The following is a 26,886-nucleotide window of genomic DNA, read 5'->3' as shown; positions in this document are numbered from 1 at the left end:
ATGCCTCAATTAATGGCACAAACCCACTATGGGATGGGGTGGCAAATCGGGTGGTAATACGACTGAAAAAAATGAACTAAATTAGTTAATAAATAAATAACACAAAAAATTCAAATAAATATATATTTTAAGAAAAAGTACACGGCCAATACATGAGATAAAGTAGTGATCAATATTCTAATAAGATTTTCATTGATGAGGGTACCAACAAAAAAAAACAAAGAAAGGAAAAAGTTACTGAAATACATAATATAAGGGATATACTTAAACATGAGTAAGTTAAATTTTGGATAACCATACTAGAAAGATTTAAACTGTGAATTTGGGCTTTTACTCCTCGAATTTCTTTAATTGAAGTAGAAGTAAATCAATTGTGTAAACTAAGAACTATTAACAGGGCTTTTTTGTGCCATATAAAAAAATTGTAAATTATAAATGGCTGGGCAAACGTTCCTGTGGCTGCATCCCAATACTGACGCTCCAAGGGAGAGTATAACAGTAGTGCTTAAAGGCAATCCTAAATTTTGAAGCGGAATTTTTAGGCACAGTTTTCGATGAGTAGAAAGCCACCGACACGATTATAAAAATGATCTATAGATTCCATACGCGAGCAATGGTTACGTGTCACTGATCTCGAGGGCAACAACAATATCGCACTGCGTCTCCAGCCCTCGAGACAGATTTGCATATCTAGAGGTAGAAGGAAAAGAAGAAACACAAGCGCCATGGAGTCGCCGAAGGTGCCTCGAAGTCCATCCAGGTCACCAAAGCGGACCGCCAGTGCCAAGGGACGTCCCAGTTCTCGCCACGCGAGCGGGAAGCAGTCCCCCAGGAGCCCTGGACGGGGATCCCGGAAAAGCCCTGCGAAGCCTGGACCGAGACAGCAGGCCGGGCGAGCTGGCACGGACCAGACACGGACTGGTACCCCAGAAATCCCAGAAGGCAGCCTCGCAGACCGTCCCACTCGTAAGTCCGCAATACCGTTCCATTCGAAAGAGCTGCTGTGAATGTTTCATCAAAAGAGTGAAGCTGCGGCTCCTTTCTCGCGAAAGGGGCCATAAATATACGTCTGTGTTGTGGAAAGGCGGTATAAAAACATATCCCTAAAGTTGCTCCTGTTTTTACTCGTTAGTCGGCTCGAACAAGTTACATGTACGAACGAGCGATTCCTTAACGAAGGATTCCTAATGAATAAACTTCGGTTTGAATAGGCGTTCGCGTAAGAGGGACTGCGGGGGGCAGTCCTCCGGCCCGCTTCGATAATCGCCGCTCAAATGCTCAGGGCCGTTATAATTCACGTAGCGATTACTTTCACTCAATTATATTACTTTGGCATCACTAACCGATCATGACCAGCCGACAGGGCTGATGACGCACATAGGTGGAGCGTGTTGTGTCGGCAGCGGCAGGCAAGCGGGGGGCCCGACCAGCGAACGCCCGGCTAACGCCGGCGCAGTAAAGGAGACGCGGAGCGAACTGCTCCCGTTGAAAACCGGAACGAAGACTCCGCCGACCGGCGGCTGTTTATTGCTTATAAAGGGTTCACACGCCAGATGACGCCTCCCGATTGGTCCAATGCTCGTCGAGTGACAGAAGGGGGGGGGGGTGCGCCATCTAGCTAAACAACTACAAAACATACATAGGCGATGACACATAGATCTGACAGGGGGCGACACTATACTACAGAGCGCCACCTGGATTTAAGAAAAAAACCAGCAAAAAAAAAAGACGCACACAGCAAACACACAAGAGGACAGAAAGAGGCCGGTTGGACCACTGACGAAGAGCGAAAAAAAAGTATATGATAGAATAGGCGTTACATTATCCCGGCCCAAGCCTAATACAATATAGGAACTCTATATATAATCTCCATTTATTTCATTTCTGAACTTCGTCAGTGGTCCGAGTGGTGCCCCGCCTATGCGTTACCAGCCCGATTGGCCGGCCATGAGTGGTTAATGATACCGAAGCAATATAATCGAGCGAAAGAAATATTTACCTTATGCTAGCTCAAGCTACCAATAGGCACAGTTTTGCCGGTTCTAACTTTCAAAGATAACGTGTAGACGCGCCAGACAATTACCATCGCTCATTTCCGCGAGTTGACGATCGAGACGAACTTTCTTCAATGGCGGAGTTCCTCAATAACTATCTTTTTTTTTTTGTTCTCGGAGGCACATAGAGCAGGCGTAGTGCGGTTTTGTTGGCGCAGTTCGCACGTAATTCTTAAGTTGTCGTCAAACTCGCAGTATAACTTAGAGGCCATGGTTTACAACTCGCTGAACGCACAGCACCTGATTCAGGCGAGAAGTGGAGCTCAGGCACAACCATTGTCGTCAGTGCATTTTTAGGTCTCTAGGATTCCTTGCAATTAGCAACGCCATCCTACTGTTATTGGTTGACTGACTGATTGATTGATACCTTGCCAGTTCTGCTTTTGGACGTTTAAGCCAAGACTAATGAATCCGATAGTGATGCTAGCTGGCAAGATGAACAAGTTTGAACGCAGCAAAGAAAGACGAGGGTGGATTAGTTTTAAATACTTCTGCGATCAAAGAAATTGGAACGATGGCTACATGCGGGGAACGGTTGTCATGACAACTGATGCATTCAAAACGGCGCGTTTAAAACATGAGCGGCCGTTAACTCCTACCCGGCAAGATGGGAACATGACCCGATCAGAGTGTAAGTGTTGATTTGTGCGTTCAAGGAAAGTCTAGCTGCGCGATTTACGGTGGGAAACTTGACGCTCATCTGCAAATTTAAAAAAAATGGAAGGATGGAAGGACTCAGGAATAGCGCATATCACGTGTAGAGGCTAGTCACAGAACGCGACCAAATTAAACTCAGTCCCAGCCACGGAGCCACGGTGGCGTCGGCTCGCACGAAAGAGAACAGCGACCGAAGTATATATACTCCGCATCCAGTGTGTTGACCCTTTCTGCAGCGATCCCGTGGGCGCTGCCATGTTTGATCACGTGGTGACGCCTCCATCGCTTGCCTCAACAGCCTCCGTTTCCTCTGTGTTTACAATAGGTGTGTATGACTTCGGTGCGGCTTAGCAAACCTTTGTTTCGGAAAATATCGTATAGACGGTGACACATGCTTTGGCTACAGCTCCAGAGAGCACGCAAAAGCGTTTTCGGAGCTGATTAAGCTATATGTCCGAACGGCGCGAGCAGCGTATATGGTGCTTGTTCTAAAAGCGGGGCTAAATATGTACTCCAAGCTATCCGAACTTTCCGCTCCTGAATTGAATCAGGATAAGTTTTTTTTTCGCTCTCAGTTCTTTATTTGGCTAACATGTTGAAGCAGCGTGGCTTGTACGTCACATTCCTGACTCAATAATTTTCCCCAGTGTAGTCACTATCTGATTATTTCCTGTCTAATCGCTCGCGGGTGAGCTTAGTTCCGATAGATTTGGTGCTGCCGCGCGCAAGGCTTGAAACGTAGCTGTTTTGTACATTGTAATACCTTGTAAGAAAGATTTAATATCGCGAGTAACTTGCCTACTCTTCTGGACCGTCACGCCACATTCAGCTTTGACCATCCATGCGCTATCAGTGTAGGCCGTCATTTATTGTAGGTATATGATGCGCGCCCATTCAACTGTGCAGCCATTCACTTATTCTTGATACGTTGGCGATAGAGTGGGCGGAAGTTTCCGTGTCAGTTGAGGTAGATATGTGTAGATACTGTGCTTGAACTTACTATGACAGGAAGCGGCGCTACTCACTTCGTCATTGTTTAACCAATGGTACTCACTCTTGCCGACGTTCCGGGGCTGAAGCACTTTCATTAAAGGTTAGCGATCCAACGCTGACGGGTGAGCAAATTTCTGCGTCCTCGAGGAAAGCCGCACATCTCAATGTGGCACGGTAACATGCACGGGCAGTTACAGCAGTGGTCCGCGAACTTCGCCACACAGATTCATTCGATTCCTTAACATGCAGTCAATATTTTTGCAGACAACTGCTGCATACGTCTTCAATGCACACGATTTATGCCAATATGATTGCAGCACAGTGCATTAGCAAAGACTCAGTTGAACTTCCGACAGCTGATTGCACAGAAGAAAGGCGGAAGCGGTAACGGTTTCATATTCGTGCGCTGACGCTGTGGCTACGTGCGGATGGATGGATGGATGGATGGATGGATGGATGTTATGACCGTCCCCTTTGGAACGGGGCGGTGGGTTTCGCCACCAAGCTCTTGCTATTATACTGCCTAATGTCCTACCTAGGTTAAACAACAGAAAAGGAAAAAAAAACACTATAAACTCCCACAACCAAATTTTCTGATCCCCTATTGCGAACTGTACTTTTCTACGTCTCCGTTTTATGTCGTTTCCCTACTTTTATTCCACCAATCCTCCAATCGCCTCTTACTAATCCCTATTGCGGACATGTTTACTTTTCCACTGCTCTCACTGGACCCAAGGGCTTCAAGGTGGCCAGTGGTGCCTAAATCGACCGCTGGGTAGACGTCTTCACATTCTAATAAAGCATGCTCCATAGTTTCCCTAGCTTCACCGCAGCAAGCACATGCGGCGCGGCGCCGAAAGCGCCATCTCGTTTTACTAGCACAAACTGCTCCGCGAAAAGAGTCAATGGTCAATATAGTTTGCTGCAATTGCTATCAAAGATGAACATTCGCAGACCAAACTTGAATCCCTTTTATTGCTATGGTAATTACACAGACACTCTAGGCCAGTATTGACATTTTAGCAATTTCGTCGCTAGATCTAGCGACTTTACTGTTTGTTTAGCGACAATTTTTTTATTTAGCGACCAGTGACTTTCTTTAGCGACGCGACAGACAAACTGACGACATTTTAGCGACTTTGAAGTTAAAAAAGTTATTTAAAAAATAGCATGTTAGAATGAACTTTAGTATTAAAAAGCTATATGTCAGCGGCCGTAATGTCCGGATGACGCATATGCCGTGTAGCCACGCCCAATAAAAAAAAAATTGCTCAAACGAGTAGGAAATTTCCAACTGAAACACATTGAATATGTCCAATTGTGTTTTGGCACACCCATTCAAAAATCCAACAGGTCCAATTGAACCAATTGCTTTTTTTAACACAATTGAACCCAATTGATATCTAAATTAGGCTTGAGACCAACATGAAAATCAAAGGAAAGGAAAAAAGAAAGCCTAGATGGGCCCTAACCTTGATGTTTACAAAAAACGGCGCCGAATAAAACAACACACGAAGAAGGAAAACACGAGACAGCACGTAGGCGCACTAACAACTGAGTGTTTTATTTCTTGACATAATAATGCATCCCATATTTCGATAGAACCAGTGTTCTGTACAGAGCTGACCAACAACTCACAAGGGAGATATTGGAAGCGCTTGATATAAAAAAGCGCGGTCTTGAATGTATCAGTGAAGCCTCAGTGTCGCTTTCGACAAAGGAACAGGCGTATCTTGAGAGTGACTCTTAAGATGTTATTCTGTATCTTCGCTTCCTTGTGCGATGCAGATGACTGCCCTGTTTAGTTCTTGTTGTTTTTTGACAGCAGCTATATATTACTATGTCAAGAAATAACACACTCAGTTGTTAGTGCGCCTACGTGCTGTCTCGTGTTTCCCTTCTTCGTGTGTTGTTTTATTCGGCGCCGTTTTTGTAATCATGCTTAACCAACTAGCCCACCAACACATGCTCAGTAACCTTGATGTGACACAGATATACCTGAAACTCCGTCCAAGAAGCACACTCATACATGAACAGTGCACTACGGCAATTGTCTTCACGGACATACCAAACAGTCACCACTACGAGAGATGCATGTGAGGTACTATATATGTGAACAAAATTTGGTTGACCAAGTGGTTGACCAAGCAGTGGTTCATCAGAAATTGGTAAAATTTCAAGATAAATATTTAACTTGAGAGAAAGCTAAATGCTTCTCTCCATTGATCACACCAAGATACAGAGAGATTTTGCATTAAAACTAATATTATAATTGTGCTATTATTATTATCAACTATTCTGTTGTTTCGCGGAATTACTCATCGACTTTCAATTGGGTTCATTTGGGACCATTTGGCATACCAAGCTCCAGTGATGTCCAACTGTAACCAACTGGTCTTCTCATGATGCCCAATTAGAACTTGGGCCTCTGATGGCGTCCAATTGGAACCAGTTGGGTCTCATTGAAAAATCCAACTAGACTCAACTGTTTTTTTTAACTGGGCGATGAAGCAATAATTGCATTCACAGAATTGTAGTGTGTTTACAAAATGCATGTTCTTTTTCTTGTTTTGTTTTTCTATAGGAAACCAATTCGAATGGGTTCTAACGCTCCGAGTTCTGCACTTGCACTAAATACGTTTGAATGGTACACGCATTTACACATTTTATTGTGAGACTTGCAACGCACAGGTGAATAATAAATAGGTTCACTGAAGAAAGGCGTATACATAGGAGCGGCCCGGCTCGTTCACGCCAGCTTGAACGCACTGCTCCTTTAGCGCATGCGCTTCGGACAAATCAGTACTGCGAAGCGCCTGACCAACGGGCGGAAGCGTGATACTTGACCTGCATAAAGTTCCCGTAATTTTCGCCGCCGTGTTAGCATGCGGCCTTGTGCGTCTTGCAGAACGACCGAGTGCGGGAGCTGCAAGTTGCTTTCGCACGCGTACGTGATTTTTCGGCGGTGGAAGACCCTAGAAAGCATACCGTTACATGGTCGCGTGTCGGGCGCTGGGCAGCGCTCCCTCCTGGCTTTCTTTCTTTCCCTCTATAGCCTTCGTGCTGAGAATGCTAATGCCTTGACGTGCGCGGTATTCCCGCGCGCTCTTTGTTGGAGCTGACGTCACGAGTTATGCTCAAGCCCCCTTAGTGCTACTGAGTTTCGGAGGCGCCTCACAGTGAAATGGTAAAGGGAGCAGCGGCATTGAACGTTCGCTTTGGGAGAAGCACGAGAACCTCCCTGCTGTCGATCCCCTTCCAACCTACGCAGCCAAGACGTCACCCGTCTCGACGCACTCATCCGCAAAGCGACCAAGTTGGCGCTGAGACTCCCTCTCTGCGCTAACACAGAGCTCCTGATGGACATAGGATGCCACAACACTGTGACCGAACTCATCGCCATTCACTGCCGCGGTCAGGAGCTGCGCCTACAGCAAACAGGACAAGGTCGCAACATCTTGCGTAGCGTACGACAGCAGCCGCCTGCCACACCCTCTGCAGATACACTACCACTCGCTCCAGAAGCTAGATCCTTACTAGGTATCCAGCATCTCTTCCACGTCATATGAACCTGGAAAATAGCAAAGCCCGTAGGCAAGAATGGGTAGCATACTACACTTGGTAGACCACACGTAACCCCTGAAGCACATACTACTATGTAGACGACAGTGTACAGAAGTGATCGGCCATTTCCGCAGCCCATCACCACCTCCACACTGTACACACAGAGCTCGTGCCCACAATACCTTACCACAGCCGAGCTACATGCAATCGCAGCAGCTATCCAGCGTCTTCCACACTCACCCACACGCACACCTATCGCATTCACGGGCTCCATCTACGCATGCAGGAAGCTTCTGCATAACGATGTACCCACAAATATCAAGAAACACTTACAGCAACATCTTCATCGTTCGGTAGAGATCGTCTGGGTCCCAGGTCACGCGGGAATGCCGGTGAATGAACGAGCTAATCAGCTTGCCTTCGAAACAATAAACCAGGCTCCTGACACTCTCCGGCCAGACCCAGACGAGTCATTATCAATCCCGCCACCCCTCAAGCCATATCGAGACGCACGCCGATTATTTCCCAAGCCACATCGCGATTTGACGCACCGACAAGGCGTGCTCATCCGCCAGGCATAAACAAGCAGCTTCCCGACCCCCGCCCATATGCGTCGTATAAATGGCCTCCGCTAAGAAAGCCCTCGAATGAGCCGCCACTGTGGAGTCTATACCTTAATACTCCCCACATTTTATGGCACTGCTTCCCCACACTACACCTTATTGCCCCCCTCACATCCGTCACCTCTAAACCCACTGCCGAGTGGCTGACCACAGCCACTTCGCACCAAGACCAACAGCACTTTGCGGTCTTCATCCGCGACGCGCTGCAGAACGCTGCAAGCGAGGTCCTGGACTGAGGGCCCCCACAACTTGCCTTCCTTTTCTACAATGAAGTATCCACTGATCATCGGCTCAGAAGGCAGTGAAGGCACTTTTGTGCTCTCTCAGAACGTCTGGTTCGCGCGAGCGGCTTTAACTCAAGTACTATCCGTACACGTCTCTGCACCTTCTCTCTCCCTTCTCCCTATTCCGCCTCTCTGTTCTCCCGGAGTACGGTAGCCAACCACACTCTTGACTGGTTAACATCCCTGCCTTCCTATATTCCTCTCTCTCTCTCTCCTAAAATAAAGTGTTTTCTCTCTCTACGTTGTCGGCCCTCCTCATCACGTGAGCGTTGTGATCGAGGTCATCTAGTGAACTCCGTTCATGTGTGTCTCGGGGCGCGTGGGACCAGGCGTGCTTTTTCGTAAGCGAATGTTTACTGCAATTTACACTACCCATAAAACCACAAACGTTACTGAGCACAGTATTATTTTAATACTTTGCTATCGCTGTCATTGCTTCGATCGCCCTTGGCCTTAAATTGCCACTTTTAAAAAGGGAAAACACAGCCCACGTGTCAATGCTCCGTGTATTTTTTAGCACTCACCAAAGCACTGTTTCGCTCCTCTAGCCGGAGAGGGAAAGGCTGTCCTCCCTAAACTGTCTGCGGAGCCGTTGCCGAAGGTGGTGCTCGGAAACGAGGCTAGCAATGCCTCGCCGGCACCGACTTCTAAAACGGCGTCACCATCACGTGACATTCCGTCAAGGTCCACTGGGCTGACGGCAGACCAGTCACCTTCTTCGACCGTCCTTCCTCCGTCATCTTCGCGGACCATCAGCGCTGGGTGAAGACGTCGGCTTGTTCGTACATGGGAAGCTAAGCCTAACATGGGAAAGCCAAGTGATAGAGTTTCTCACTGTTTTACGTAGAGGAAAATCTGGTGCTGCTGCGCTGTTGTATGCATGGGAGTGCCGGTATAGATGGTGAATTTGGATTGGCATCGTCTTAGGAGAGCCAGGACACTTCGAAGACGCGCCTATAGAGAGCACCGTTCCGTCTGTCACAATGATTCATTTCCTACTGAAACGGCAAGTAAAAGCCGTTTTAACTTTATCATTACACAAAACATGTTTTGTTTAGTTATGAGAACTTGTGATTGCATGTAAAATTATATAAAACGTGAAGTGTGTCAGCGGGCCCCTGAAGTTGGAGAACAGACGAGATTCGCACTCGCTTTGGAGCAGTTTGTCGACTGTTCATGCTTTTCTTCGCTCGATTATGCACTGCAGGCGAGAAAGCTTCACTGAAAGATGTAATGCGGGTGAACGAAAACCTTTTACGAAAATTTTATTGTAAGAGTGCATTATCTTTGCCGCCATTTCTACGTTTTATTGGAAGCCTCGTACAACACCAGCCAACACAAGCCTAGCGCACCCGTATATACCGCCATTCCTACGACGGCACAGCGACCGTTTGTAAACTCCCCTAGACAGTGGCGCCAGATTTCCCTCTAGCTGATACAGTAAGAAACTACATGAACTAAGTTCAACACGGGAAGCAAAGCCTCTGCTTGCCACTTGCTCGTTCTACACTCGCAGTGTAATCTGTTCCATAGCCTAACTGTACATATCTTTGGTGTCCCCTTTCTTTAGACTGTTCCTTACAGTCTTAATAATTTCATTTCTGACTGTGTTCCGCGTTGTAACGGTTCCGGTCGCTCTCGCAGCACGGGCACTCTCTCCCTTGCCGCTGCGCCGCCGGCGACCACGAGCACGCGGCAGGTCTCGTCCTCGGGTCGCCCTTCACGGCGAGAGACACCTGCCCAGCAGGATCTGCAAGGCAGGAGAACGCTGCTTGCGCCTTGGCGAGGACGAACAACCGCTTTGCCGCTCCCAGGAGGAACGCGAGTAAGCTGTGACGATTCTTTTTTAAAGCGAAAGCTTTACTGGCCGCGAACATGCAATTTCGACGTGGCGGTGCTCCGAAGAAGCAAATGACGTCATAAAGCGCGCCTCGCCACGGATAGTTCTCTCTCTCGCTCGCTCCCTAGTCACTACTGCGCATGCGCCACTAGTAGCACCGAGCCACAGGTGTTCCGCCGCTGCGCAGCGCCGCGCCTTTCCGGCGCGCCGCCGTTAGGTATGACGTCACACGCGTTCCTCGTCGTTGCGCTCGCCTCCGCTCGCTTCGCCAGCTGCGTCGCATGCCTGATAACATGGAGGATTCAAAAGGAGAGCTCGCGTGCGCCGCAACCGCAGTTCAGGCGGCAGTATGGACGGCGACAATTCTGATAAGCAGGAGGCAGGAATCGACATCGGAACGAGATGAAGAGGAAACGAATCGCCCATGAAACAGACGAAGAGCGCGCCGAACGACTAATAAACGCCACAACATAGCTAGACAACCAGACTAACCTGGACTTGCAATCAAGATTAACCAAGGCTAACCATGCTACGCCTTAGCGTTCGCTACGTATATCCTGGCATAGCCGAGCTAAGCCACTTCCAATTTTTTATGCGAAAGCGTCAAATGGCCCATTGAGTGAAAAAGCAGGCGTCTGTAGTCTGTAGCTGCGAAACGGCACCTCAAGTCACATTGGCTGCGACGTCACATTAGGAGCGCGCCTCGACTGAGTTCCCATTGGCTGCGAAAAGGAACAGCTGCTGCCGCGATAGCACGCCTGGTGTTGAGTTAGGGGAGAGGGCATCACCGCGACACCCTCGCTCTCTCTCTCTCTCTTGGAAGCCTGTGTTATCCGCGTGTTCCTTGTCTGCGAAAGCTATCGCCTGCGTTCTAAGTGCACCTTGGAGGTGTTGGCCTCGGCAAGGGCCAATCGAAACGCGCCAAGCGTATCAACGCACTCGCTTGCCCACGAGGGGTTGTACTCGAAGGACCGCTCAGTGACGTTCAATGGGACATTATTAACGCGACAGCGTTAAGGAGCTCGTATCGCAGAAAAACCGGTGTCGGTGGCGTTGGCCGTGAGCGAGAAATCCCGGAAGGCAATTCATAAATAAAAACAACTTGCAAGATGGGCTGGGTGGGAATCGAACCAGGATCTCTGGAGTGTGAGCCGGAGACGCTACCACTCAGCCATGAGTTCGATGGTTCAAAGCGGGACAGAAGCGCCTCTAGTGAATGCGGTGTTGCCTTAGAACCGCGCCGTAGAAAGTTATACTGCAGTGTATATCGGTAATTATGAACATGTAAATTACTGAAGTCGCAGTTAAACGAGTAGCGAAGTACGTTTCCGCTACATTTCTTCTGCGCTTGGCGCACACGCAGAGCCATATTGTAGCAAACACAGAAGACCCCCTCCTCACACTGTACGGCGCTGCCGCGACAGATGGCGCGCCACTCGCCCGCTTCTCCCCTTCGTCTCGTTTTAACGCATTAAGGCCGTCTGGGGACCGGTGCGAGGATGCCCCAAAGTTGTGCTGTGGACTTAGAAGTGTTGTATATGAAAACTATGTCTTTCTGTGACTCAAGAGCATGCTGAGCGAATGAGTGGGCGGTGCGAACGGGGTGCGATAACGCTATCGCGTTCCACTTTTGAAGGCGAAGCTTTAGCGTCCTCCAATTTTTGCTTTCGCATTCACAACTCTTAAGAAGTGCTTAGGCTTCCTTGGATTTTTAAATGCGTAAGCATTTCTATGTCTACCCAACGAGAGAGAGAGAGAGATGCGTGGCGATGCGTGACGGCGACCTCTTCGACTCGCTCCACGGCTCGGAGTTGCACGTCCGGGCTGGAGCTAAGCAGCACTTCCTCTCACGATGAAGGTGAGGGATAGTCCAGGAGTGCCAGGAGATAGGAGGGAGGGGGGCCTCTTCACAGTCCCAGAGGATATGTCTGTGAGGAGGTCATAGTACGGACTTACTCTGTCCGGGTAAATGTGCGAGTATACGTAAGGACTCGGGTATGAGTGTCTGTAACCTGCCCCAGGTGATCCCATGGCGCTTGTCTAGTGTGGTGCGGGCCCAGTGTGCCGTGTAAGACGGTGATATTGGGTTATGTCGTAATATGAACGCAGGACTTCGTTTGAGGTCCCCGGTTCCGGCAGGCCCTCCGCTCGGCTGACGAATGCTCGAGCATGTTGGTGGGCCGCTTCGTTCCCTGAATTCCCCGCGTGAGCCGGGAACCATCAGCTCTATTGAGCGTGGTTCTTCTCTGTTGTATAGTGATTGTAAGAGCTTTAGTGTTGTCTGTGCCACTATTACTCGACAAAGTTCGTTATGGCAGTTTTGGAGTCCCTCATACCTATATAGGCGTTTGTTCAGGCCAAGGCCAACGCAATGGCGGCTTCTTCTGCTTCTGTGGGGGTGGCAGCGCGTACAGAGTTCGAAGCCGTCTGTGCCTTGAGTTCGGTGCTTGGAACGGCGCAAATGGCGTAGGTGTGGGGTCGATCAGAGTACTGGGCTGCGTCGACGTACGCCACGGTGGAGTTGATCCCGTAAGTCTTGTGTAGGCCTGGGCCCTCGCTCTTCTCCTGCCGTCCTGGTGGCCGCGACTGTGTTTTTGGGCAGCTGTTTGATGACGAGCATGCCCCTTATGTGTGGTGGGATGGTGGCTAGGTCACTGCCCAGTGAGAACACTCTGAGGCCCATTCGAGCAAGGATCCAGCAGCCGGTCTTGCTACCTTAAAGACGGTGAACCCGTGATGTGCGGTGTTAAAGTGAAAAGTTGGGCGAGTTGGTATACATTCATAATGGTAACAGAGCGGCCAAACGACGACGGAGAGAAAGGACACAGGACGAGCGCTGCGTCCAGCCAGCGCTCGTCCCGAGTCCTTTCACGTGCGGTGTGCTTCAATGAGTTCAGCGATGGTGTTGTGAGCTCCCAGTTAAAGAAGTCTCTCGGTGGATGTGCGTCTTGGTAAGCCGAGGGCTACCTTGTATGCGTGTCGACAATGCAGTCGAGGCGAGCTCGTTCTGTCTTCTGTAACTGTAGGTATGGTAGTGCATAGGTGAGACAGCAGACGACAAAGGTCTGGACTAGTTGAAGCAGGTCCTTCTCCTTCATGCCTTGCTTACGCGCGCTCACTTTCTGTAGCAGTCACGTGGTCTGGTTCACCGTCATCTGGAGTCGGTCAATGGTTATGCCGTTCCACCAGTTCTGCTCAGTATCATGTATAGTATCATATCATGTCATGTCATATCATATCATGTATATGTATCATGTTGCTCAGTATAGTATCATGCCCAGTACTCGCATGTGCTCGACATGGGTGACTGGCTGCCGGTTTACGCTTCTCGTGATGGGAAGTGGGTGTGACTTTTGCTTGCTTCGGTTTGGTGGCCGCATCAGGAGTTCCGACTTGTGCTGGGAGCACTCTAGTCTCGCTGCGTTCACGTGTTGCACGACGATGTCGGTGGCATGTTCGAGCGTTTCAACTGTGCCGTCCGACCCTTCACACGTCCATAGCGTGATGCCGTCGGCGTATAGCTTGTGTCTGAGTCCCGGAACTTCATTCAGTTTCGGAGGCAGGGTGCGCATTGCTAAGTTGAATAGGAACGGTGACAAGACTGCGCCTTGCGGCGTGCCTCTGTCCCCGAGCCGGATTACAGGCAAGCGCAGGTCCCCGACCGTGATCTTGACCATCCTGTCCGTGAGAAACGACCTCATATAGTTGTGGGTTCGTTCTCCAGGTTGTAAGTAGGCTAAACTCTCGAGCACGGCCGCGTGGATCACGTTATCAAAAGCCTTATGGACGTCCAGACTTAGTAGAGCTTTCGTGCTCGTACCACTGTCTGGATGTAAGAGGTCGTGGTGTAATTCAAGGAGGACGTGCAGGGTAGACAATTGCGCTCAAAAACCGAGCATCGTCGGTGGTAGAGATCGTGTTCCGTCGGTTCCGCTGAAGATGGGAGGCTCCCGCTGGCGAACGGTGCCAGCGCAAGGGACGGGTGGCGATGGAAGGGTCCGCTGGTCGGCGTCCCGCATGGCGGAGGGTAGCGTCCGAGAACGAAGTTCCAGGATGGTTGAATGGAACGTTACCCAGCACGGCTCCACCACTTCTAAAGGAGATTTACTGGGGTTCGTAGCGACCATCGGTTCTAGGCTGCACCGAGCAGTTCCCGAGCTCGAGCCTCTGCTGCCGATGCTGCTGACTCTGTGCGCACGTTCGTTCTCTTCCTTACAATATATATATATATATAAGATTAAGTTACTGGACGAACATGCTTGCGCACTGTCTGACAAGTCCCACGTTAGGGAGTTTTGCTGCTGTAACTTTTTTACCTTTAGCTTGAAAGAGTCCGTTCATTTCCCCCGGACGTTCCTAGGTATCACATTCTGTGTTGGCGTAGCGTGCTGGGAACGAGTTGTTTTATCTGCCCCAAAGGTGAGTTCCGAGACCCATAAGTGGCGCGGATGCCAAATTATATGCGACCAGGGGTGCTATGCAGGATGCGCCGAGTTTCTCGTTCACCCGAGTTTTGCCCGAGTTTGCTCGACGGCAGTCAGTGAACGGAGATAGCGCGGAACGGGCCGAAGGTGCAGGCAAAAAGATGTGTAGACAAAAAGTCACGTATGACAACATGAGCGCACCCTGCGCGGCACGCTGCTTCCACGTTTCAAGCGCAGAAGGCTGCACAACGAAACGCGCCAGCGCCGCGTATTGTTATCAACGGATTATCGCAACTTAGCGATACCGTGACTGCCCCGCTGTCTGTCAGCACACTTGCCGTGAGCCGTTTGCCACGCCTCTCCCGGGCGCGTCAAGGGCGTGCCTCATCTTTCGGGCGCTATCTATCTATCCTCCATCGAATGCGAACGGGGTACATGCGGCGCATTCTTGCACCTACACTTTCACTCAAACGAATACGTTAAAGTACGACAAATAAAATAACGCACATTTTTATGTCGTTAGGTATCCGTTTTTGTTTTCAACGCTCGAAATTTGTGATGACAAACGGAGATCGTGCAAATTATTAAATATTGCACTTCTTGCCGTGAGTGGCGACAGGGAGGCGAAAGCTTAGAAGCGGTACATTGAAGCGGGTCGCACGCACGAGGGCGTTCATACGGTGATAAGTCGCCTAGGGGCGCTGCAGTGCTATTCTCAATAAAGTCGGTCATGATCCATGGAGGGTCATGGCCACTCTTTCTCTATTAGGGGAATAGAAACGCAGCGCCGCGGTACGGCTGTTCATCGCAGGCGCTTCACTAGGCTATTAAGGCCCCCGCTTTACCAACTAAAAACGACACAACAGCTGTCGCTGTAAAATGGCGGTATGGTCAGGTATGGTATATTATAGTGCGTAGTGACGCAGTTCAGTGAAAATGTACCAGTTTATCTTTGTGCGCGAAGCCTCTGCGATACATTGCGAAACGTGCGTGCTTCCCCAGCGACAGAATTCATCGCTTGTCATCGCTTGCCCAGTGAAGGCGCCTCTGAGCGCAAGTACGCAGTATATGAGTGTGTTGTGCAGTCGAAGGTGCTTGCGGATTACCTCTGCTGGAGCCAGCAGCGATCGCAGATGGATATCGTAACGACACCGCAGCACTCGCATTTTGGCAGGTGAGGGCTCTTGTGTGCAGTTATGAAATCAGATTTCGAACGGAGAGAGGTGTTGGAACTGTTGAGTGCGCAGTGCTTGTGATGAAGAAATGCCATTGCACTGGGCCTAGAAGAGCGAGCGATTCTCGGACGCTGATCGTGTTTACGACGTTGTGGCTCCGTTTCATCACCGATAACAGAGCAGCCATCTGAAACGACTGCTGCAATAAGCACTCCTCAGCATCGTCGTCCCCCTCGACGCCTCGACGCCTTGCAAGCACCTACAGTGACGTGCCGATAATTATTTACTGTGCGCTACGCCGCCACAATGCAGGCAATGAAACCGTGTTGTGCGGCCATCTCAGCCCGAGAAGATGTATGCCAGCGACAGTCAACGCTTTGTTTTCGATAGTGGTGCTCAGTACATCACCGATGACAGTGCGTTGTGCGTGTTTTATGTCGGCGGTCAAGATTGTTGATGCCTCCCAGCTCGACACCGCGTCGCTGTTGCCGGAAGATGAGTTGGGCGTGGCCCAACTGTAGTGGGTGCGCGCGCAATAGTTACATGCCTCGCGCGGGGCGTGACCTCTGGTTTTGATTGACAGGCGAACTCGTGCTAAACTCGTACATCGCGAAACCCCCTCCGAGTTCAACTCGGGAACATGGCGGCGGCAGCAGCAGCCTGTTTCATTGCATCCAGCGGCAGCAAGCGTCAGTATGACCGTCCGGACCCGTTCACCTGAATGACCGACGGGGAGTTTCAGCGTCATTTTCGCCTGTCGAAGACATCAGTGTGCTGGCTGTGTGACGAGCTAGGCGAAGACTCTCGTCTGCGGAGACAGCGTGGCGGGCTTCATTCGCTCACCGTCGTAGAGCAAGTCATCTGTGCCCTCCGTTTCTACGGGACTGGGAGTTTTCAGGGAAGCGTCGGCGCCGAGCGTTACATCGGACGCCACCAAACTACTGTTAGCCACTGTGTCAGAGATGTGTCTGACGCGCTTATCGATGCGGCAGTGCTTAAGCGGTGGCTAGCTTTCCAGAATACTGCGGCGGAGCGGGCATATATAAAAGAATGCTTCCCACTTCGTGGGAACATTACGAACGTAGTCGGGTGTGTAGACGGAACGTACGTAGGAATTAAGGCGCTTTCAATGTCAGCGTTACTGTGATTAACAGACTTTTTCGCTGGTTGATCACTTTTTGTCGATTGTTCTACTTATCTGTCAGGGTGCCTTCCATATGGCTCACTTTCTTGGGAAAGGGGTTAAGTATAAATAGATAAATGGATATCACTAATTGTGTGAAGTAACCTATGAATCCTAATCTCATAAACAACTTGGGGTGCTTCATTGGTGAAGTTACTAAGTATGCACAATGCTGAATTTTGGTCATGCGTAATCTATCGGCCGCACTATGAAACAGCGAGGCATTGCACAATTTGTTGCAGCGCGAGATGTGGATGTTGCGCCAAGCCGGTTGTGCCTATGCATTTGTGGCGAAATAAAAATGCATTGAGAATCTTAGTGTGTTGGCTTGCATGAAGAAAATACTTCAGATTGTTTGCTCTGCTCACTGTCGATGCATGTGCCAGATGTTCAGTGCATCTTCTATTTTTTTTGGGGGGGGGGGGGGGGGGCGGCGTTATTCTGGATGGATAAATTGTATATTTTCGTCTCATGATGGGGCTCTAATTCTTAAGCATTAGAACAGTGCACATCCGATACTCTGCAGAACTCTCTGTACGTGAAGATGTCATGAACCACCAAGGCATTATTACATATCGGGAGAAATGTGGTGCAGATGCCAATGAAAAGTGGGTCTTTAACCTACCATGATAAAAATAAAACTTGCAGAGCAAATAGACCATTTGTACAGCTTTAGAGCAACGATTACACAAAACGTGATATGCCCAAACGAGTAAACACTTGCCGCATTGCCAAAGTAGGCTGAGCGACATGCAGCATATATTGGCATTGAACATGTCTCGTAACTGTTATTTTTATTGTAAGCCCTCGCTGTCACACCTTTCCCTCCAGCACTCCCTTTACTGAAACGTGGCACTGTCTTTCCATTGGTGTCATGATGATAATGGTAACGGCAGCAGCAAGGCTGGTTAATGCTTGCCTCTTTGATTCCTGTGAGTTTAGTGGTAAAGAATATGGCACGTTCATACATACAGCTGTGCTGCAAAATTTAACATTTGTGATTTTTCGGAGAACTAATTTGTGTTGGGAAATTTCAAAGATGTGCACCATTGTGGCCTAATAACTAGAGCATTGGTGAGGTTGAAGACGGTGTATTGGTATAGAAGCTTGAAGTTTAATTGCACAACAATTTGACGGGACACAAAGAGAAATACACACAGCAGAATACTTTGCTGTGTGTGTTACACTTCTTTGTGTGCCATTGAATTGTTGTGCGATCCAACTTAAAATAGAGCATTGGGCTTCTTTGGTGCAGGACCGAGGAAGTGTGAGCTATTCGACAACATGCCAGTGCCTTGCCACACACTTATGGAAGTCGGAAGGTTTGCAAACAAAGCTTTGCTTTCAAATCCACCTGCTCATGTAATACAAGCGCTGATTGAAAGAACCATCACACAAAAATAATGGTGAAATCAATGGCCTGTGAAAAGTGTAATTTGTATATAGACACTGTTGACATAATAGGTGCCATAATAGGTACCATACCGGCCTCAAAATTGTACTGGACAGAGCAGTTTGTTTCCTATGTGAAGCTCGACCTCCCATTACATGCTGTGCAAATAACCAAGCTCAGTTTGTTTTGACGTGCTACACAACATTCAGTGTAATCTGCTTTTGATTCTAAAGAAGTGCCAAACACCACCTCTTTTTCAAGGACGTCATTGGAATATTTGGCGAGACCTTTTTCAGCCCCTCATAATGGAAGTGTGGTCAGCCATCTTTGCTTGGATGCCTTTATAGATTTCTGCTCCTGATCATTGTGTGCTATCAAATTGCAGAAGTCTATGCAACTGGTGCAAGGCATTACGTGTTTCTATAGTCGGATACAACTTTAGGAGGCTGCGGAATCTGCACTTTAAGGCAGGTGAACACAAGCCTGCACCAATGGGCACGCACTCGAGACTGATATCGTGCCACCAGACAGACTAATATTGCTCGTTGGAGAGGGACTATTTCTTTAGACGTGTAGGCAATCGGCTGCTGCGCTTTGGTCATCTGGGTGGGGCCTCTCCTGTCTTATGAAGTTTTATCCGACTGTGAAGGATGCTGCTTTTTATACAACACAAAAGGACAAAGTGTGCAATTATTTGGCCTATGAAATGGATACATCAGAAGTGTGCTATGCAAGGGCTTAAGATGTGTGAAATATGGTACATGCAATTATAAGACAATGTTAAAGAATATGTGGTATCGAACATGCATGTAATGGCACATTTGAATCGGGGAGTGTTGCAGTCATATGCACAGTCTATAGGTGATAGCATTATTAAGCTCCTGCTGTTTCCTTTCTTCATTGTGAATTACACACACCGTTCATCTTGTGGCTAATGAACACGCACTGTATTCTTGCACATAGAAAGAACAAACAGCATGATGACGTGTATGCTGCATTAGTGTATTTTTTATTTACATGGTCCAAGAGTGGCACAGGTTGTCTTACGTTTTTGCCTATTTTGAAGGGACACAAAGTGCATGTTATAAGTCTCCTAATATGCACAACACAATGTTTACTGCAATAATTTTATTCATGTTCTTGAATAATAAACAAAATATTAAACTGAAAGCTCCTTTATAAGGTGCCTTCTGTGGGCTCGACAGGAGAGCAGTGAGGGCACCGATACTACTGTTGCGGAGCAGCCCTCTGGACCTTTGCCACACTCTCAAGAGCACGTGTCTGGCGCTCGCCTACTGCCACCAGGCGGTTGAGTGGCTCCGGCAGCAGAATGTTTTGCTGCAAAAAAGTGTATTGGAATGAATCAGCCACGTACAAACCATTATTTACAAAGAAAAATGCTCGTTGCACTATTAGTACTAAGTGCCCTTAAATATGGAAGCCTCTAGTGTAGTATGCTTAGTAAAACAATGCGTTGGGACAACATTGCTTTATTTTTCAAAACTGGGGTTTTCTTTTTCAGAGCCAATTGTCATGTTGATTAGTGTGCCAGCAGCTGAGGTGGCCCTGCACCTTCACGAGTCTCTACTGTCAGCACCACAAACATATTTTTGTTCGCTGCAAAACAAATGCCTCACCTTACAATCCCGTCTTATACAAGCTGATTGCATCCTATGCCTACAAACATCATATTCTTGTCCCATTACACAATTTTCTACCATCCTTGGCTGTAGTTCTCTCTCCTTGACATTCATTCTGTAATGCTTATGTTATCACCTGATATGAATTGGCAACAAGTGATCGAATACGTGCATGGCCTGCCTGCCGATTCCTTTCTTTTTTAATCTCAACTAGCATATCAGTTGCCACGGTTTACTACGCCACTGTCTTCCTGCCTTAATGCTATCTGCAACAATTTTTGTTACTTCGCTTTCTACACAGTCCTTGACATCTCAAGTTTCTTTGTTAACCTCCAGGTTTATGTCCCATATTGCATAACCGGTGGAATGCAATGATTCTAGACTTTTTTCAAGGATATCGGTAACGTGGCGATCACGATTCGGTAATGCCTTCCATGTGGTGTTCAACCCATGAAATTTTTGTATAAGTTTCCTGCTTTATATCAGTACTTGCTATTGATATTTCACTTGGATAAAGATACTCTTCCATAAATTTTCTAGCTTAATGTCACTCATGAATTTCTGTTGCCTCACCAAGTTGGTGAAGGTTACCTTCATCTATTCCATATTTTCGCGGGCCCACTTGCACGTAAAAGCACGAACACTCATTGGTTCTCACTGCCTTCTTTAAACTGCTGGACATTCAGTTCGTTACTACCAAAGTGACTTAATCCGTGCACTCTTATTATGCTAAATATGAAACAGTAGAAATATACTTATCTGCAGTTTGTCGAAGTCTCCTTCACTGTGTTGGTAGCGAGATCCATCGTCGGTACCACCTCGTCGCATCGTAGCTATATAGGATGTCTACCTTTTGCCCACACTATGTAATATTCGTGACGCTCGCAGTCACGCAGAGTGGAGGAACTCGGCGCACTCGCAGAAGCAGCCCCGGACAAGTTGTTTCTTCAGCACTTCGCCGTGAACAGTAGGTGTGCGTTGCGATCTGTAAAATCGCCTCAGCTATTGGCAGTCTTACCGGGTGCACGGGAAGATTGCCCACGGAGGAACAGAACTATCCAAGAAATAGTGGCCTTCGTCGAGCCTGATCACTACGTCGCGCACTGCAAGCTCGTTGTACGGGTTTGTTTACACTGGGCCTCTCTGATGCTTAGCCGCCATGCTTGCCCGGTGAATGGATGTGATGACGCCACTACAGCGCTCCCTCGTGGTATAATGCGAAGCGTACTAAATTACAAATTAGTCTAAGACGCATTCAGTGCACATCTCGTAAGCTTCAAAATGCTTCTAAACCACGTTAACGTAACTAATAATATTGTACTAAATGCATTTGTTTTACAACTTGCTTCTGCATGTAATGCACTCGGTGGAACGACAAACAAGTGAAAGAAGGCACGACCATGCACCGACGGTACGATCACGTGAGCCCCAGTTTGTCGACCGCCCAGAAGGCAACGCCCAAGGAATGATAGCCAGTCAGAGTGAATCTAGATAAACCAATGAAACTGGAGGCTTGTCGAAAGATAAACTGTGTCTCGGTACCATTCGTGCTTTCATCTTGGGGTGTCGCCAGAGCTCGTGAAGATCCCGAGTTTCGCCAAACTCGACGCATCCTGCATAGCACCCCAGTTCGTGGGATTGCGTGGCACATGAAGGTTGACGACTCGTCCGCGGCGCGGTGTAGCTTAGTGGCTATAGCCTTGTGCTGCTGGACTATGTCGACGGGACTATAGCTATATGCGGTAATATCGCGCTTCATTGCTACGAGTGTGATGGCGCATATTATTTTTCTTGAATGTACGTCTTTATTTTTTTATTTTTATTTAACATTGTCCTTACAGGCCTCGTATGAGGCATTGGGTAAGGGGGGCGTTACAATAAGATTAACAGAGTATATAGAACATATAAAAGCATAATAGACATACATTATTAATTGACAGTGAAAAACTATAAGCCTATCTTATACAAGTATTAAAAGCATTGTACAACATAACAAGGTCTGGAGTGTACATATTAGAAAAAAACAAATGATACAGTTTCTTTAATAAACAATGAAAAATAATGTTGCCACACTAGTACAAATAATAACAATACTAAAGAATACAAGAATAATAAGCGAAATGAGCTGATAAACAAGAGAGCACATAACTGGAATAAAAAAGGAAAAAAGCATCGTGCACTTTATTGATGTTGCGCGGTGGAATATGAAATGATGAGCTGGCGGAATTTATCGGGATTAGGTTCGGAGACGATGAAATCAGAAAGAGCGTTCCACAATCGAATGGCACGAGGAAGCGCCGACCAGTTGAATGCATGCGCGTTCCCGTAGATGCGTGTAAAGCTGAGGTGATTATGTAATCTGTGAGATGTGAAAGGTCTGTCCACAAGCATATCAGGACAAGCTAACGAGAGATATGTTATAGAAGCTTTTTCAGATAGGACGGCTATACATGATTGAATATGTCGATGGCTCTTTAGTGCGTCTCTCTCCAAAATAAATTGAGTATTTTTTTTCTACGCTGTGTCGTAATTTGCGATAATAAAGCCTTTGTCATCGCTGTATCTTTGAGAGAAAAAAAAGTTGAAAGTCAGCGCTGTATACATATGTGCGTTTTTTTTTTTTCATCGCCTTGTCTCTCTATCGATCGCTCTAGGTTGCTAATTTCACTCAGCTCTGTTCGGCGCTTTTTAAAGCTAAACGTGAGCTCCGCGACTTCGATTAGAAAATTAGTCGCAGCGTTGTTTTTTCCTTTTCTTTTCTTCTTTTCTTTTCTTTTTTCTTTCCCCGAAATACTTGTTGCCACAGGAGCTGTTTACGCTTCCGCATAAGAAAAATTCGAAAACTATAGTTTGCTAATAGTGGGGTACCTATTTCTGGCGCATAGCCATTTCTGATGCAGTGACCTTTACAGAAAGCGCTCCGTTGCAGCCATATTTGAAAATAAAGTAACACCTCTAAAAATTTGCTTGCGTGGACGCGTGTTCATAAATATTCCGTACAGTGAGAACGCCGTGCCGCGATAATTCATTCTCTGCGATGTCTCTCTCTCTCTCTCTCTCTCCTTTTTTCTACAGCGGTTATTGAGCAACGAGACCTGTCTTACGTGATGCAGATTCAAACGCGCCTCTGTATAGCGTGGTCATTCGTAATGACTGGATCAAACATCAGGGCTGGTCGTTTGTGTCAGACCGAAGCAGCGTAATTACGTGCTCTCTCGTGATACGTCTGTTTCTATGCTCACGACGGATCAATTCAATTGACGCTGGATGATTACGGTTTCGATTGAATATTGGCTTCTGCTTGAATATAGCAGATGACAATACTCACTAAAGTGATATTATATATATATATATATATATATATATATATATATATATATATATATATATATATATATAAAGAAGAAGAGTACGACATACGTTGAATAAGCACAATATATTGCACTGACGTTTCGACCGGTGGACTAGCCTTTGTCAAAGTCTAAAAAGGCTGGTCCACCAGTCGAAACGTCAATGCAGTATACTGTGCTTATTCAACGTACGTACTCATTTTCTTTATTTTACTACCTGGGCCAGCGTGATTTCCTCAGCCATAACTATATATATATATATATATATATATATATATATATATATATATATATATATATATATATATATATATATATATATATATATATATATATATTACCGAAATATTCGAAGCAATTTTCTTCACTGTTCCGTAGTGAGGCCCACGCGCATCGTACATGTACCGGGAGCCGTCGTGAAAAAAGAACATCGCCCGACGAGAGCGGATTCATCATTTGCATACTCGCTTTCGCGTGCACGCGCTTAATGCTGGCGAGCAGCAAAAAAAAACGTGTTTTCTCAGTGTCGTTGCTATCGCGAAGTATCGCCGTGGTTGCTGGGCACAAATTCAGCACCAGGAAAAGCTTTTTCTTTCCTGGGGAACCGTCTAAATAAATTTTCCTGATTCATATACCTGCAGTCTAGTGGGAGCTAACCAATAATTTATTCGAACAATAGCTATTGGACAAGCCGTCATCTTAAAGCTCATAATGCCTTGCAGCTATCCGCTGTAAAGATATGTTTGATGAACATGCAACTTGCGGGATAGGCAACACGTACGTGTTCTCTTCCTTCACTTACCAGCATTTCCCCGCTTACAAAAGCGACCACAAGACATTCCTGCCCTGACTGCCGTCTCCTTACGCTGCAGTTGCCTGCCAAGCCTGGCGTCAGGGGACCAGGTTATCTACCAGGTAGCGCGGGGACCGGAAATCCTCGTTTGCGTCCTCAGATCGCCAGAGGCCGGATTTTCAGGGCTTTTCCAGCATCAACACCGGTATGTATGCGCACCTTATTTGGTGCTTCTATTAAAAAAAAAGCTTTTAGTTTCTCTCGAAATGCGAAGCACTGATAGCGACAGTAAATTATTACGCAATTATACACAGTCAATGTACAAGGTTCGCAGTTTTGTAGGTGGTATAAATTGCAGTAAACGCTCGCGTACTAATTAAACAACCGTCGCGTCACGCGCCCAACGAACAGATTTGACTCGATGACCACGAGCACTCGATGACCTCGAGCACTCGCTGCCGCAACGCTATTGAAGGGCGCCGACAGCGGGCTTGTCCCAAAACGAACTTTCCGTGCTGCCGTTTCAACTGCGCCGCGTCTCCAAAACTTATATCACGTGACCTACAACACTATACACGCGCGTGGGAAGCCGCCAGCCCTCTCGGCTCGCCCTTGCATGGTCGCCCTTCGCCCTGGCAACAACAACAAATGACCTCAGTGTACAGCGTGCGGGCCACCACACGCAGCCAAGGCCGGACTTCAGGACGCGCGCGCTACTCGACCATTGCGTGACGCCACGTAACAGCATATATGTAAAAAACGACCCAGGAATCTGGCACAAGTGCCAAAACATCACAATCTTGCGCTTCCACGTGACCACCACCTACGTCGCGACGTCATGACGTATGCACGTCCTGGTAAACGAAACCGAAACTGATTCGTAGGAAAGCTAGTATTGTAGTGAAAATATTCAGGGCACTCTGAAGCTTGCTCGTATTCTTTGCAAGGTTTCGATGTCCATTTAAAGCAATGAACGAAACTATGAAAACCTCATTTCCTACTTTTTTAATTTTTTCCCGTTAATTATAATATCCATTAAAGGCTAGAATGTGAAGTGTGTCTATCTGCGCCGTCTCCTCTTTTAAGCATTCGAGCAGAATTAATGCATAGTGAGGAACTGCTATCACGTCTATTCATATCTGCCCATCAGCCCCGAACGTGCTTCGTAAATTCGCAAGTGCGCATGACACTTTCTTCTCGCTTTTCCCGCAGGAGTCATCCGTGCCCTCGTACGCCATCGAAAAGTCTTACCGGTGCGCCGCACTCGTGACTTTTGCGGGCGTCGTCATTACCGTCTTGTGCATATTCGCCTACGTGCTCTTCTCCAAACCGGCGCGCGAGACGAGCGAACTGGACAGCCTGTTCTGCCGCACTGAGGACTGCGGAATGCAGGCGGACATACTCGAGCGCTGGCTGAACACGAGCGTCGACCCGTGCCACGATTTCGACGGCTACATATGCTCCAAGTGGGTCGGTGCTCAGGGCGGAAGGCTGACCACAGGGGCGCTGGGCTACGGCTTGAAGAAATGGGCGGAAGGCTTCGAGGTCAAACTGCGCAGAGCAATTCCGTACCTAAACACTGCCGGCCGAGTCTTCGACGTCTTCACGAAGTGCATGGCCGACGTTTCGAAAGCCGAGTCGCGCCAAGGCGTCGAGCAGCTGAAGGAATTCATGCGCGAGCTCAGAGTGCCTTGGCCCGAAGCGCCGTCGGCCGGAGTGGACCCTCTGGAAGTCGTTCTGGACCTTTCGCTCAACTGGCGCGTGGGTCCGTGGTTCGACGTCACCGTGTTGCAGGACGGCGACGGTACGGCCAACGCTATCTTGAGACCTGCCAGTCTCTTCTGGGTGTGGTCTTCCATCGAACGAGAAGTCGAGGCTTCGGCGGCACACGCCACCATCTGGAACGGCCTCTACCAGGAGTTTGCACCGGACCAGCCGCAGCGACCGCAAGCCGAGGTAGACCAGATCGGGCGAACACACGCAGACATCAACGAAGAGTTGGGCCGCGTGGTCAAAGCAAGGCTCGCGGCACCGCTCCAGGTTCATATTCGGCACATCGGAGCACACACCGTCAACGTGAGCGCGGATCGCTGGAGAAAGGCCCTGGAGGCGTCGAGTCGCCACCCGTTCCATCCATCGGACAACGTCACCTTCGCCGACAAGACCCTCTTGGAAGCGGTGAACAACATTTTCATCCGCTACAATGACACCTCCGTGATGTGGCATCTGTCCTGGACGTTCATTCAGGTCTTCTCCTCGATCGCCGACCGGGACTTCTTGACGCACAAGCTCGGCAGCCAGACGTTGGCCCGCAGACAGCGACGTTCGTTCTGCGCGACCGAAGTGGAAGCGGCGTACCGATGGATCGTCGTCTCGCTGCTCGTCGCCGCCGACTTTCCGCGGGACAGTCGAGACACCATAGACGCCTCGCTGAACAAGATCACGCAGACCGTAGCCTCTCTGCTCGAGAACGCGACTTGGGCCGACCCTGGCTCCGGAAAGGCTCTGGGCGACAAAGTCCGAAACGTCTCGGTGACCCTCTGGCCGAGCGAAGGCCTCCTGACCGAGGAAGGGCTGTCGAAGCTCCACGCGGGCTGGTTCTCGAACGCGAGCACCTTCACCGAGAGCTGGATCAACGCGGCCAGGAACTGGCGCAAACTCGCCACTCGGGGCGACCACGCAGAAGTCACTGAGCACCCTCTAAACGTCTTGGTGCCATTCGTCCGGTACGACCACTTCCTCAACGCCGTCCGCGTGGCACTCGTGGCGCTGTCGCGTCCCTGGTACTACGCGAAAGGCACCAAGGCGATGGATTACGGCGCGCTTGGCTTCTTCTACGCGCTCCAGCTAGTCAGAAGTTTCGACAGCGTAGGAATTCAGGTATGCTTATGGCCTATCCAGCTCAATGTTTTT

At 48.4% G+C, this 26,886-nt stretch overlaps 1 protein-coding gene across 1 annotated transcript in view; it reads left to right on the top strand.

Annotated features, from left to right (window-relative positions):
• The first annotated feature begins 713 nt into the window (after positions 1-713).
• Positions 714-26,886, top strand: part of LOC139061080 (endothelin-converting enzyme 1-like) — a 28,750-nt gene continuing 2,577 nt past the window's right edge. The window contains exons 1-4 of the mRNA XM_070540556.1: positions 714-966; positions 9,820-10,000; positions 24,053-24,178; positions 25,186-26,853. Of these exons, the coding sequence (XP_070396657.1) occupies positions 25,360-26,853 (1,494 nt within the window). The 5' untranslated portion in view covers positions 714-966; positions 9,820-10,000; positions 24,053-24,178; positions 25,186-25,359. The remainder of the gene's footprint in view (positions 967-9,819; positions 10,001-24,052; positions 24,179-25,185; positions 26,854-26,886) is intronic.

Source organism: Dermacentor albipictus, chromosome 6 (assembly GCF_038994185.2).
Source record: "Dermacentor albipictus isolate Rhodes 1998 colony chromosome 6, USDA_Dalb.pri_finalv2, whole genome shotgun sequence".
NCBI classification, from domain to species: domain Eukaryota; kingdom Metazoa; phylum Arthropoda; class Arachnida; order Ixodida; family Ixodidae; genus Dermacentor; species Dermacentor albipictus.
The sequence above is the reverse complement of the archived record's forward strand: the minus strand, read 5'-3'. Positions and strand labels throughout refer to the sequence as shown.